This window comes from Rutilus rutilus (assembly GCF_951802725.1).
Source record: "Rutilus rutilus genome assembly, chromosome: 13".
NCBI classification, from domain to species: Eukaryota; Metazoa; Chordata; class Actinopteri; order Cypriniformes; family Leuciscidae; genus Rutilus; species Rutilus rutilus.
Window position 1 is genome coordinate 24667198 of NC_140218.1, and position 15576 is coordinate 24682773.

The following is a 15576-nucleotide window of genomic DNA, read 5'->3' on the forward strand; positions in this document are numbered from 1 at the left end:
TTCCTCCACTCAGGCAGTCTCTTTCTCCTTCACTGTAAGCAAATAATCTTTTCAACAGCCTCCTAGGACTGTAACTAAAATAATCATAGTCATAGTCAACCCTTAATAGTTCACAAATGTCAAAATACAAATGTTTAACTCAAATTAGAACCATTACAACAATCTAAAATACATTATGCTATGATCTTTTCTAAGGTTATCTTTAGTTTAAATACTCAATTTACCTAACCTTTGTTTTCCAGAAAATTCTCTTGACTCATCACAAGTTGTTCTCATCTTTAGCCACCACCATTTCTAACGACCTTCAGGAGTTAAAACTAGTTCAATATCAAATATTTTTCCTTGCCCATAAGGCAAACCAACATCATGTTCCTTGTATAAATTAATACGTTTTGTTACTGTCTCCATAACAAATAATGACAATCACCTCACGGTCTCAGCTGGCTCTTGAAAGCTCATTTCCATTAGCTCTTTATCTGTAAACTCCATCAGGGTGTTGTCCCCTGGCAGATACTTGTCACAATGGAAGACAAGCCATACAATTAAATGCGGTTTTCTGTCGAGTGGTATAGAGGAACTTACATTTCTGGGTCAGACGGCCGTAACTTCTTACTGTAACGACGCTGGCAGGAATGAAGCTGAGAGTGAATCCAATTGCAAGCACTTTAATAAATAAACAAACAGGTAATCCAGGGTACACAACAGAACACTCAGAACAGGAATCAGGAACTCAGGACGGGAACAAAGAGACAACAGCAACCATTACAAGATGAAGAACTCACAAGGACTGAACTAAAACACAGGGCTTAAATACAAGGGAACACAAGCTAACAAGATAACAAGGGGGCGTGGTTAAACTGAAACACCTGGGAAGACTAATCAACATAACGGGGAACAGCTGAACGTGGGACAAAACACATGGCAGGATCACATGACAAGCAGGGAATACATGACAGACAAGAACAAGGAACCAGACACAACCCCACACCGTGACATTACCCCCTCCCTACGGAGCGGCTACCAGACGCTCCATAAAACCAGGGCGGGACGGGAGGGACAGACCAGGGCGGGACAGACCAGGGCGGGACGGGAGGGACAGACCAGGGCGGGAATGTCAGTCCATCTAACAGCCAGGGTGGAGACTTTCCCTCGGACAGCCAGGGCGGAACGGACAGTCCATCGGGCGGCCAGGGCGGAGCGGACAGTCCATCGGGCGGCCAGGGCGGAGCGGACAGTCCATCGGGCGGCCAGGGCGGAGCGGACGACCCCTCGGGAGGCCACGGCGGAGACGACCCCTCGGGAGGCCACGGCGGAGACGTCCCCGCGGGAGGCCACGGCGGAGACGACCCCGCGGGAGGCCACGGCGGAGACGACCCCTCGGGCGGCCACGGCGGAGACGACCCCTCGGGCGGCCACAGCTCAGGAACAGGAACCGACTCTGGAACAGACACCACCGGCTCAGGCACTGGAACTGGCACCACCGGCTCAGGAACAGACGCCACCGGTTCAGACACTGGAACTGGTACCACTGGAACTGGCACTGGAACAGACGCCACCGGCTCAGGAACAGACGCCACCGGCTCAGGCTCAGGAACAGACACAGGCTCGACGGCGGCCAGCTTGTCAGGGGACACAGGCTCGGCAGGCGTGACGTGAACAGGCTCGGCGGCGGCCTTCTTGTCCGAAGACACAGGCTCGGCAGGCGTGATGTGAACAGGCTCGGCGGAGGCCATCTTGTCCGAAGACACAGGCTCGGCAGGCGTGACCTGAACAGGCTCGGCGGCGGCCATCTTGTCCGAAGACCCAGGCTCGGCAGGCGTGACGTGAACAGGCTCGGCGGCAGCGGCCATCTTGTCCGAAGACATAGGCTCGTGAACAGTCTCTGGCTGGGCAGACGTGACGTGAACATGCTCGGCGTCGGCCATCTTGTCTGAAGACACAGGCTCGGCAAACGTGACGTGAACAGTCTCTGTGGCGGCCATCTTGTCCGAAGACACAGGCTCGGCAGACGTGACGTGAACAGGCTCGGCGTCGGCCATCTTGTCTGAAGACACAGGCTCGGCAGACGTGACGGATTGCTGGGGTGGTGCAGGCAGTGCGAGCAGCTCAGGCGGGGCCAGTAGAGCATGACACCTGGGCGGCGCAGGCAGAGCAAGACGTCTGGGCGGTGCAGGCAGAGCAAGACGCCTGGGCGGCGCGGGCAGAGCAAACCGCCTGGGCGGCGCGGGCAGAGCAAGACGCCTGGGCAGTGCGTCAGGAACGGCAGTCACCTCCGGGATGGTCTCCGTGTTAGGAGCCACCGGACTCGGGACCACCGGAACAGTTACGGAGGGAGCCTTTCTCCTCCTCCTGTGTTTCGGGACCACCGGAACTGGGACCACCAGAACTGGGACCACCGGACTCGGGACCACCGGAACTGGGACCACTGGAAACGGGTCCACCGGAAACGAGACCACCGGACTCGGGACCACCGAAACAGGAGCCACCGGAACTGGCATGGAGGAAGTCTTCCTTCTCCTCCTCCGTTTCGGGGCCACCGGAACTGGCTCTGTGCTGGATGGAACCCGTGGCGAATAGGGCGCTGGGCTGGACGTCACCAACCCAGGGTCAAAGAGGGGCCAGAGTGGAGAGTAGTGTCGGGACTCCTCTCGACCACCTCCTCTACTGCGGCCTCCACGGGTCCCGCGAAATATGACCAGCCGGGTCCCCTCAAAAGATTGTCCTCTCTCCCGCTCGGAAGAGACACTGGCAAACATGCTGCTGGATTCAGTGATGGTGAGTTCTTCTGTAACGACGCTGGCAGGAATGAAGCTGAGAGTGAATCCAATTGCAAGCACTTTAATAAATAAACAAACAGGTAATCCAGGGTACACAACAGAACACTCAGAACAGGAATCAGGAACTCAGGACGGGAACAAAGAGACAACAGCAACCATTACAAGATGAAGAACTCACAAGGACTGAACTAAAACACAGGGCTTAAATACAAGGGAACACAAGCTAACAAGATAACAAGGGGGCGTGGTTAAACTGAAACACCTGGGAAGACTAATCAACATAATGGGGAACAGCTGAACGTGGGACAAAACACATGGCAGGATCACATGACAAGCAGGGAATACATGACAGACAAGAACAAGGAACCAGACACAACCCCACACCGTGACACTTACAGCTCTCCCCTCTCAATGATTTGTTGATGCTGCTGGCCTCACAGTCACCGCTCAACTCTAATACCTTTCTCACATAAAAAAAAAAAACACCACACTGTGCTTTACACAGGCTCAGACAACAGCTTTCAGCTGACATTGAATGAGAGAGAGACTCTTAAGGCATTCAGGACTGGTACACTGCATTTCTCATAAACTTTTAACTTCAGACTTTATCTACCATCTTTTTTAACTGTAGCCAAATCTTAAGGCATCTTTTCCATAAATTACATGTATTGTAATTTAGACATTACAAATATCCACTCAGAATGAGTTTCTGTTGCACTGAAACTGTGGCAGTTTCAGTCACAGCACATGCCAGATTCAGATAAGCAAACCTGTTTTGGCCAAATCACATTCTTATCTTTTAAAATCAACATTAACAAGCCTTTGTTTAAATCAAATGCCTTTTACACATTTTACATTTAGCAACCGTTAATCCTGTAACACTGCTTCTGTTTATTTTATCTTAAAGAAATAATAAGAATTATTCTAGTTCTTAATAACGTTTAAAATTTCATTTCAATTTTAGTTGTCAGGTTTTCAATTGCCATAATTTAATACCTGACTTCAATGGTTTCTCTAGGAGTTTATCAATCTGCTTCTATGATTCAACTTTTGAGGCTGCGCTCCCTGCTTGTGATACATTTTTTGATTATCATTATAAATCATTCATTAGATTTGTCTCTCTATATCATCTAAAACCTTATCAAAGCGTTTCATTCAAAACACAATCATCCTTTTAGTGACCGGTACTTTTAAAATATTTTGCAACTCATTTAGTCTTATCCGTAATTTTTTATAGTTCTTTTCTTTCAAAAGGAATTCATTACACTCAATCTTCTTACAACTTTCAAAAGTTCCATTTATCAACTTTATTTCTCCCTCATTTACTTTTACAGTCATGGCATTTACAGTCACTGAATGACCCCGCTGACCGCAATAAACACTCTCTGTTATTCTGCCTACAGTCTTATCACTCTGATCTTTCTAACATCTCCACCCTACTTTACACCCCTGAAACAGTGTTTTCTATTTAGGAAATGCAAACAGAGCCATTGATAAGCAGTTCTCTGTATTTTCTTTTACAGTCCCAGTTGCAAATTCAATTACTATAGCCAAATCATAATCTTCATCATATTAACATTAATCTACTTTCTAACCCATATTAACACAGACTTTTCTTTAAATTTGTGTCATTTTGGCACTTTCTTTGTTTGGAGCCAGTTAAGTTATTGTTTATCTTTCCAATCACAATCAAACTTTTACAAAACATCATCTGCAAATCTCTTCAGAGCATGAGCAGAACTGCTTACAGCATTTGCTCTCTTTTATCTCGGGACTGTTCAGTTACTCTTCATACAGTATTAAAACTTTACCGTGTCATTCATTTCATCAACACTGGTTTTAAAGCTTATTCTTCTATCAAATGGTTAGTTTGCAGATTCAACTTAAATCACAAGATTGTATTATGATTATTCAGTCCCACTTATTCTACTGTTTCACAGAAACCACAAGATTCCCTAAATCTTGTTCTCAGTCTCTAAATTACACACAGCTATCCTAGATGCTTGCACCTTCAACTCTTGTTACAAAAATATGGCAATCTATTCTTAAATACCCTTGTTTTCATAACATTAATACAATAAAGCACATTCACATCATTATTATTGGCAGAACATTAATTTTCATAAGCGACACGGAAAATCTAAATATTCTAAACGGGTTTCACAAAGTTTCTGATTAACTTTAGTCACACGTGTCTAGGGAAATTATCTCCAACCCATAATTTCCTTTATAAAACAATATATTTCCTTAAATGGCTTAATATCAACAAAATATCCAATCTTTGGACATTTTCTAATTTGATATTATCATCAACAACACTGATTACAAAACAAGTATACATTTAACATCCAGAAGCTGGTTTGAACAAGCAAGCGCTGTTGCTGTACTCCCAGCATAGCTGGACCCTTTAGGTTCAAAAGACAATCGTTTTACTTAATGAAACATTCCTTATCTTTATATCATGTTAATCCCTGTTAATCATAGGGGAGCGCGGGGCACAAAGTAACGCTTTTTGACTTTCTCAGTTTGTGTAAATCTACTTATGGTTCAGAGTATTTTTTTTCCCCCACATTAATTTCCCACATGTCTAGTACAATTATGTGTTTTTGTTTTATTAATACAGTATATACTTTTTTCTTGATATACCCCGAAAGAATGGAAGTGAAATGTGACAACATGCCCCATAGGTGGGGTACATTGTAACATGTGAGGGGCACATTGTAACACAACATATGACAGCTTAAAATGTTATCTGATCTAATAAAAAAAATATACAAAACAAACTAAAATATTTTCTAAATAAAATACAATTAAAAAACTTTTTCATACAAAATAATGGCAATTTTTAATAATTAAATATAAACTAATTTTTGAGTTTTGACTACGAACGCATGAAAACACAGCTATACAACATAGTTCAAAACAAATAAATAATTAGTAATTTCTGAACATTGACTCTCAGTCTTTATTCACCCTTTTCTCACGTTTTCTCAAAAAAAAAAAAAAAGTATAGAATATAATGGCATATTTCTAATAGGGGCACATTGTAACGCAGTGTTACAACATGCCCCGCCTGCACAACTGGGATTCAAACCCTGCTAGTGTCTTCTGCTCGTTAGTGAAGCATTAAATAACTGTCTCAACTGTTAAATAACATCTTGGAGATTAAAATAATATCATTTTTGTCTTATTTTAAATAAACACAAAAAATAGAGATGAAAAATTAACTTAAGTAAGAAATTTACTTTTGCTATGGTTTAATAAATGTCTATGGATATCTTCAAAAAAAAAAATAATTTTGGCGGAATTTTTTTTTCTATATAGTGTTGATATGGCAACTAGTAAATACACAAAATTTCGTCAACCTAGCATGTGCGGAAGTATTTAAAACAAGCGTGTTACAACTAACCCCGTGTTACGTTGTGCCCCGCGCTCCCCTACTCAATGCCTTATTTTATCTAAAACTCACTTCATACCATTTCAACTTAATTTGACTTAACAGGCGTTCATAAATAGTTCCATGAACTCTATCGTTTTACACTCATGAACAAAACTACAACAACCCTTTGTTTAACAATTTTCCGTTTCCCAATTTCTTGCATGCATTTCTGGCTGTAATTTTTCCCCATTTTACAGAAAAACTGGTGTAGCCTATAAAATTTTGTTCAAGCTTGCTTTGAGATGACCCCATATTGGCTGAATCTCCTTTCTGGATTTAACTCTTTCGACACGTGTCTTGCTGATCTGTCAAACGTCTTCGACAGGTCCGATTTTCTTTTACCCAAAATCGGGCGGGTTTTAGCAAATATGCTGTGCTTCCTGTAATTACGTTCTACTCAAAAATCTTCCTATGAGCACTCCCTAGCGCTAGATTAGATTTTGAGCAAAACTAATTAATCAGCAACTGTGATTATCTGAATCACCAGTGGCACTCTCATCTACCAACGAGCTGGGTTTGGTGGAAACCGGTCTGAATCTGTCAGATCAGTTTTTCCCTCAAAAAACTTCCTCTGCTCGTATACCAAAAGCAAACTCAGCCAACATGGTTCACGTTCACTCACAATTATCAAATTTACACCCAACAAAAAATAAAATAATTTAACTGTCTCTTACCCGAGATGCTTTTACTGCCTCCGAGTTCTTTCTGAATCCAGTGGGTTCCTCCTGGCCCTGATAGCAGTTTTGGCTCTTCTCTCTCAATTCGGCGAGGTAAGACTAACGCCTTTTGTGCTTTAGGGTGATCAGTCCGTCAATCCGCTTTCTCAGGGCCAGAAGAAACCTCATGGTTCGCACTTCTGACACCAATTTGTTGAGGCAAAAACAAATAACTAACAAAACAGCATCAGGCATAAGAGACATCAATGATTCAAATTGTCCTTAAAATATATTTATTCTTGCAAGAATGTTCCCAGTCCATCCACAGTCCAGCTGCAGGCGGAGTGAGACTCAGAGCAGGGGTTGGCCAGCTTCTTTATAGTGTTCTTTTCAAAGCTATCTCCTGTCACCCACCCCAAACACAAGGAACAAAAGGGACCCCCTTTGACCCGGGAATCCTCTCACCTCTGAAGTCCCACACACACACACCCTGCAGCTGTATCAACATCACAAAACTCAAAATACAGCAAAAGAACGCATGGCATTCTTTTGTTAAATCATTGAAAATAAAATACAAAGAAAAGATTAATTTTTCCACAACACTGGGTCAAATAAATGTCCCAGAAATCTGGGTTAAATGTTAAAACCCAACACTTGGGTCATTTTTTAACCCTGCAGTACTAGTCTAAGCAGTTTGCATCCGACCACATGATTGAGAAACATTAGTAGGCTAGACTTAAAGCCACAGTGTGTAATTTCTGCTCCGTATCCAGACAAACCATAGACAGTATATAAACGAGACAGACAGATAGTCCCGCCTCAAACCCAGACCACTGGTGAAGCCAATGTTGCTGCAAAGTGTTTACACTCTTCAGAGAATTCAACCAATGAATGGCTTGCTGATAACTGTCTATTCATTTTAAGTTGAGAGAGTATAATAACATTGAAAAGATACACACAGCTTGTCGTGTATGTATGTACTTGTATCAATATTTTTGCTTAGAAATAGTAATGATGATAATGATGTAAAAGTGTATAAGTAAACAGCCATGTGTAAATATGCCCACAGTCATCTTTTTGTCGTCTTGCCTTGCAGAAAACTGTTCAGCGCCCTCTTGTGGCCAATACTTATTAGGCCTTAAAGTCACCATGAAATCAAAGTTGACAGGTCTTGTTTTTATGGAATATTGCAGTATTTAATCAAATGTATTTATCCGTGCACATTATTATTATTTTTAAGTCATGTGCCCTCATAGTGTTTAATTAAAATAATTTCTCCTCCCATTGTCTCTGAAGATGTGTGTTTCTGTTAAGACAGAACAAACTGTCACTCACATAAGATCACACTAATAGCAAACCACAATCACCTAATCAATTCCCCATGGACAAAATCAAGTGTGCCCTACATTTTTTCTTCTCCGAGAAGCTGTTTCACTTGTGCATACATCACAATAGGGAATAAAAGACTATCTCAACTTCCTTTTCTTGCCAACTTTAAAGTAACAGTTCATTAAAAAAATGAAAATTCTGTCATAATTTACTCACTCAAAACCACTATGACTTTCTCTCTTCTATGGACACAAAAGAAGATATTCTGAAGAGTGTTGGTACAGTTTTGGTGCCCATTGAGTTCCATTGTATCCATTCCATTGGCAAAATACGTTCTTCTAAGTTCCACAGAAGAAAAATAAACAATTTTGGAACGACATGGATGTGAATTAATAGTGACAGAATGTTTAGTTGAATTATATCCCATTAAGATCAACATGTGTTGGGTGACTGTCAGGTTGTTCATGCAGGGGACGTGGGAGGTGTATATGTGCTACTCCAGTCACCCACATTACACTGAGTGTTGAGAACATGTTATATAAAAGGTAGCCTACATTACAATGAGCTGGAGGAGGTGAAAATCTGCAATAACTCCCTATGTTTTCATCTGTATGTTTTCTATCTATCTATCTATCTATCTATCTATCTATCTATCTATCTATCTATCTATCTATCTATCTATCTATCTATCTATCTATCTATCTATCTATCTATCTATCTATCTATCTATCTATCTATCTATCTATCTATCTATCTATCTATCGATATTTAGATCTATCTATCTATCTATCTATCTATCTATCTATCTATCTATCTATCTATCTATAATTTAAGAAAAGGTTTAAGTTGAAATGGGATCAGAACAAAATAAAATATTTAGGCATTACAATTCTCAGAGAACTTGATAAATTGTATTCATGTAACTATAAAGTTCTGGAAAACTCCTTAAGGCAGGATCTTACGCATTGGAAAATCCTGCCACTTACAATATTTGAAAAAATAGGAATTATAAAAAGGAATGTATTGCCATGCTTTTTTTTTTTTTTAGAACCTTCCTTTTTTATCTAACAAGCTCATGCTTTAAGGAGTGGGAAAGAATGCTATAAAGTTTATATGGGATGAAAAGAAACCAAGGGTAAAACTCACATTTTTACAACAAAATAGGGAACAGGGTGGGTTGGGTCTACCAAATTTGAGCCTTTATTACCATGCAGCCCAAGTCAAAAGCATTTTAGTTTTGATGAATAATAAAATGAATCCAAAAATGGAAATCTATTGAGAACAAATTGATAGACTCACCCACCTCTCTAATTTTCTCAGGGCAAACTGCAGAAAGGGTCAAACATTTGAATCACTCTATTTACTATACATGGAAGAGCTGGAAAAAATTAAATCAATAAAATCAATTGATACGGTTTGCCTGAGGGAAATTAGTCAGGACCCAGACTTCACTCCAAATCGTATGGATGAGACTTTCAGGATATGGGAAACTAAAGGACTTACAAGATTCCATAAAAGGTTCAAAGACCATGCAGTTGATACATTCGAAAATCTATCTAAGGATTATAACATTTTTTTTAGATACCTCCAAGTAAGGCGCTATATAATAACAAATATGCAGTCTTTTCAAGACCTCAGTCCTATCGTGGAGCATACAGTGCTATGCATAAGTTTAGACACCCATGCTAAAGTTGACTAAAAAGAGGAATAAAAAATCATCTTTTGGAAATTGAACTTAATGCCTTAATTTAAAAAAATTGGAAAAATCCAACCTTTAAGGACACCGATTTTCTTTGTGAATGAATAATGTATCGTAAATAAATAAATGTTCTTCCTAAAAATACAGTGTGCATAAGTCTGGACACCCCTATGTTAAATTCCCATAGAGGCAGGCAGATTTTTATTTTCAAAGGCCAGTTACTTCATGGATCCAGGATACTATGCATCCTGATAAAGTTCCCTTGGCCTTTGGAATTAAAATAGCCCCACATCATCACATAGCCTTCACCATACCTAGAGATTGGGATGGAGTACTTTCCATAAGATCATCTCTCAATGCAAATCAAACCAGCTATTAGGCTAACTGAAATACAACCATGCCAATCTCTAGGTATGGTGAAGGCTATGTGATGATGTGGGGCTATTTTAATTCCAAAGGCCAATGGAACTTTATCAGGATGCATAGTATCCTGGATCCATGAAGTAACTGGCCTTTAAAAATAAAAATCTGCCTGCCTCTATGGGAATTTACAGTTTTTCTCAGTCGCTTTGGTGCATTTCTCACATCACTTTTTACATTTGCACAACATTTAGTGCAGTTCTCAAAACAATTAGTACAAACTACAAAACCTAGTTGATAACCTGCAAAAGCGTGTCACTTGCTCAAAATGGATAGCTCATTCCTCAAAAGCAAGTATTCCTGTCAATGAAAGTGTCAGTGTCATCAAGATGAAAAGTCCTGACACCATTGTTTATGAACAATATAGTAAAATGGCTTTGTCATGTTTTCATTATGACGGTTTACTCTGTAAATGTTTTCCAATGCAAAAAAGTCAGATCTTGGTGACACTACCTGAACATGCTCAAGACAGCACTATATACTATTTGCACAGCCATTTGAAAAATACAGTAAAGTTACACATTACTGTATTTAGTGAGGTAACTAAGTACAAGACACTGAATATGTTTCACATTTTTACTGCATATGCTCTTTGCAATTCTAATTTGTTCACAGCATTGTGCAAAAGAAAAAATACACCCTTATTTACAACAAACATAAACTCCCTTTGGGTAGAGCTGTGCACAACTGTAAACAATATTGCAGTACATACTGGAACTGAACATACAACATACATAGTACTGTAATCATTCATGCACATCCAGACGTTCCTCATCAGTGAAAGCTGAGATTCACCCTGAGAGAAATTGTTCAATTTAGGAGACATTTAAAAAAAAAAAAAAAAAAAGTGTAAAATTTGCTTGACAGATTTTGACAACTAGTTCAACATTGTTGTATGTAATGACTCAAGCAATGAAATGAGGACTATTAGTTTTATATTGAGTGACTATTCAGCATTCACATGTATAGTTCATTTTGACTGACATGACATAAGCAAATGATAATGTTATAAAACAGCAGAGAGTTGTATGAAAGCAATTGTTGCATGTCCAAAAGCATTTGCAATTTGTTGGAAGGAATGAGAAACTGCTACTATGATGTGCACAAATGACTAAATGTTGTGGAGGTTGAACTAACTGTTGTGCAAATGTAAATAGTGATGTGAGAAATGCACCAAAGCGACTGAGAAAAACTGTAACATAGGGGTGTCCAGACTTATGCACCCTGTATTTTAAGGAAGAACATTTATTTATTTACGATACAATATTCATTCACAAAGAAAATTGGTGTCCTTAAAGGTTGGATTTTTCCTAATTTTTTAAATTAAGGTATTAAGTTCAATTTCCAAAAGATGATTTTTTATTCCTCTTTTTAGTCAACTTTAGCATGGGTGTCTAAACTTATGCATAGCACTGTATCTTGAAAGTCTATGAAAAGTCGGGCTTTAAAAATGTAACGGGACAAATTAATAATATTTTAAATAATAACAATGATAACAAAATTAATACTATTTTAAACTCTTGGGAGAAAGACATTGTAACAGTGACTGAAGCGGAGTGGAGTCAGGCATGTAAAACATTTTTCTGTTATGTAAAGTCCCCCTATTGGCAGGAATATGCCTGGAAACTATTGGTTAGATTTTTTAGAACACCACTGAAAATCTATCTATCTATCTATCTATCTATCTATCTATCTATCTATCTATCTATCTATCTATCTATCTATCTATCTATCTATCTATCTATCTAAATTGAACTATCTAGCCTGTGTGTCTTGAATCTATCCATCCTAACAATCTTTGCATGCTAACATCAAAGTTGATAATAAGAATAATATAAATAATAGGCTTTAAAACACCATTATTTGCTTTTGGATATTACTATTTGTCCTCCAATACAATAGTTATATTTTTCACTCGTAGCAAAGGGGACGGACCACATCAGTCATCATGTTGTAGTGCGATGCCATTGGACCCACTCCCCTCTTTTGAGTTTCCAGCAGACTCACAGCACAACGCGTCTTCTCGTAGCAGTCACGTGACCGACAGCATCCCCCAGTCCCAATCTCTCTCTCTCTCTCTCTCTCTCTCTCTCTCTCTCTCTCCCTCCCTCCCTCCCCGCAAACAGCTGTGAGTAGAAACAGTGTGCGGGAGGGCTCTTCAGAAACACACACACACACGACCAGGACAAAATGGGAGTGGAGATCGAGACCATAACCCCCGGCGATGGTAAATTACCCCAGTGCAGCCTCTATCATATAAAGTAGCATACTATTCGTCACGCTGCATGCGTTTAACAGCTTTGTATAATTCATCTGTCTCTTGCTCCCTGTTCCTCCTCGCGCTGCAATCACAGGGAGGACTTTTCCCAAAAAAGGACAGACATGTGTGGTGCATTATGTTGGTGAGTTGAATTTCAGATTTTCTTTTGGTCGGTGTACAGTATGGATGTTGTAATCTTGCCCTGTTTGCACGTTGTGTGTTTATATTGATATTTGTAGCTTTATGGTTAAATTATCAATGGCTTTATTTAAAAAAAGGTATAAACATATGAAAAGTCGAAATGCCTTAAAGATATAGTTAAAATTGAGCAACAAACGAGGAAGAAAATCAAGCCAATATGCATCATTAGTTGTGTATTGTTTTGCACACACTAGCAATTGTCCACATGATCCTCATTTGAGACTGAACAGATTTAGTCTTTGTTGGACCGCGTCGGATCAGATTAGCACTGTCTGGAGTGAGTCGACCCCTGGGGATGTTGTGATTGTCTTTTAATTGTTTATACTAATTTAAGAAATCGCTGTCTGTCAAGTAGATTATTTGATGATTAGGCTATATGATCATGACCCTTACTTGATTTTTAATTATTGTGGTGCATTTTCTCCATAAATTATTATTTTTTTTAAATAAAACTGTTTTATTTTTACTTAGAGTAGGCTATTTACTTATATTTACTTAGTAAAAAACAAAACAAAAAATAGTCTATGATTTCTCAGTTTTTTATTTTTTGTTAAAGGTATAGCGGAGGATTTTTTACTTCCGAGTGGATCACCTATACTATTGGTCCTCCTAATTGTCAATCATTCTGGTGAATCAATCAAACTTATTCAAAAAGTGGAGAGGGCGGGTCTAATCTAAAATTCGGAAAGATCCTCCTCTATACCTTTAATTTACACGAGTAAAAAATGGTAAAATAAAAATGGAGGGAAATTGTCAAAAATAATAAAAAATATGTAGAACTAAAAATATTAATAATAATAATGAGGAAATTAGGCTCATGAATGCACTAAAGCACTTAAAACAAATTTCCATCTTGTGGTTCATCTTCCATCTCATTATTTATTTATTACATGGGAAGAAGAATAGATAGTCACAGATATTTTGTCTGTGAGCTTGATTTATGCTTATTAGACATAGCAACAGGTCATTAGGCCAAGAACCATTGTTGTTAAAGAGCATTATAACAGTTGCTGTGTACAGTATCTTGTGGTATATATATACACAGCAGTCTTATGTCTGTGGATATGTCACTCCACTCCATGTTATTGTTTCATATCCTGATCATTTACTGCTATTAGATATGGGTTAGAGGGACGGAAAATCCCCCTGACAGAACAGAACAATAATAAAGTCGCCCATTTATCTGGTGCTCTAACCTCATTTCCTGTTTTTCATGGCCTCGTCCTTTTCCTCTCAAATCTTCAGGCTCTCTTACAGATGGACGAAAGTTTGACTCTTCCCGTGACCGTGAAAAGCCATTTAAGTTCAAGATTGGTAAACAGGAAGTGATTCGTGGCTGGGAGGAAGGTATTGTGCAGGTGTGTGATGGTGTTTTACTCGCTCAGAAAAATCATAGGTAACACTTTTTGATTTAAAGAAGTTTAAATTATATCTTAATAAAGAACTACCAAATCCAGTCTGTCTATGATTGATATAAAAAAAAAGAAAAAAAAAAAGGATAATTCATGCCTATATTTTTGTGACTTTTAGATGAGTGTGGGCCAACGCGCAAAGCTGACCTGTTCACCTGATTTTGCCTACGGTAATAAAGGCCATCCTGGGATTATTCCCCCAAATGCCACCCTCATCTTCGATGTTGAGCTTCTCAGTTTGGAGTGATTTAATGCTATTCACTGCCTTTTGTTAATTTTTCATTACTTTATAAATGTTTCAAGTGTCAAAAGTTTAGGGTTACACTTTATATTGTTACACTGTAATTATACATTTAAGTACTGTGTAATATTAAGAAACTACATAGGGTTAGGATTAGGGTTTGGTTTAGGGGTAGTTGCATGTAATTATGCATCATTTAGTTATTACTAACTACATATAACATATGTAACAATTACACTGTAAAATAAAGTGTTACCAAGTTTAGTCTTAACATTACTTAATTAAATCAGTTTTATCCATTCTTCTCAGAACCATCTTATCTTATTCAGCATCCCACTCTTACAGTTTTAGGCATATTATATAAAGATCTGTGCTTAATTTGATCTAAATCCACATTTCACCTTTTGCTTTGGTCACATTACATCAGAACTAATTCTTAAACTCTTTTAATTTCAGTCCAGAATTCTTCCTGTGTAACTGATATATAACCTAATCACCATAAACCTTGCAATGTCCTTAATCTTGAACTTGAATGTTAAATTGGCGACCAACGCAAACAGATGTTGACGGGGTAACACACACTGATCCGACAAAACCCAAAAGCATCTATTGCAGTTGGTCGCCGTCTGCCGATGCAGTGTGAATTGGCCTTTAGACTTGGTTTCTCTTGTGACTTTTTCTCACACTGTGATTGTTGTTGGCTTGAGACCAAGTACAAATGTGACTGTAGAAAAATTTGTAACCAGAATCTGCAACTTTTCTCTGAATCGTAATCCCCCCTCCCCCAAGAAAACCATAAATTTGCCTTAAAGATGTTATGTTTGAGATAAAAAAAAATCTGAATATTTGTTGCATTGTTACTTTTTACATTGAATAAATTAATAAATTACAATTAATATTTTTTTACATTTAAAAAATACAGAAAGTAATTTAAATTATTTAAAATATTTAAACACTTTATTTCGATAGTCCACTTTAGACATGCACTAACTATATGTAACTTTGCAACTACATGTCAACTAACTCTCATTAGAGTATTAGTAGACTGTAATAGACTGTTAGGGTTAGGGTTGCAAAGTTACTCATAATTAGTCGAATGTCTGTTGGGGAGCATCAAAATAATGTGTTAGCAGATATTAAAG

General features: G+C 38.8%; 1 protein-coding gene across 1 annotated transcript; it reads left to right on the plus strand.

Annotated features, from left to right (window-relative positions):
- Window positions 1-12432: 12432 nt before the first annotated feature.
- Window positions 12433-15324, plus strand: fkbp1ab (FKBP prolyl isomerase 1Ab). Its single transcript, XM_084428777.1, has 4 exons — window positions 12433-12547; window positions 12675-12722; window positions 14027-14139; window positions 14312-15324. The coding sequence occupies exons 1-4, from the start codon at window positions 12511-12513 to the stop codon at window positions 14438-14440; spliced, it is 327 nt and encodes a 108-aa protein (XP_084284903.1). The 5' UTR covers window positions 12433-12510; the 3' UTR covers window positions 14441-15324.
- Window positions 15325-15576: the final 252 nt, after the last annotated feature.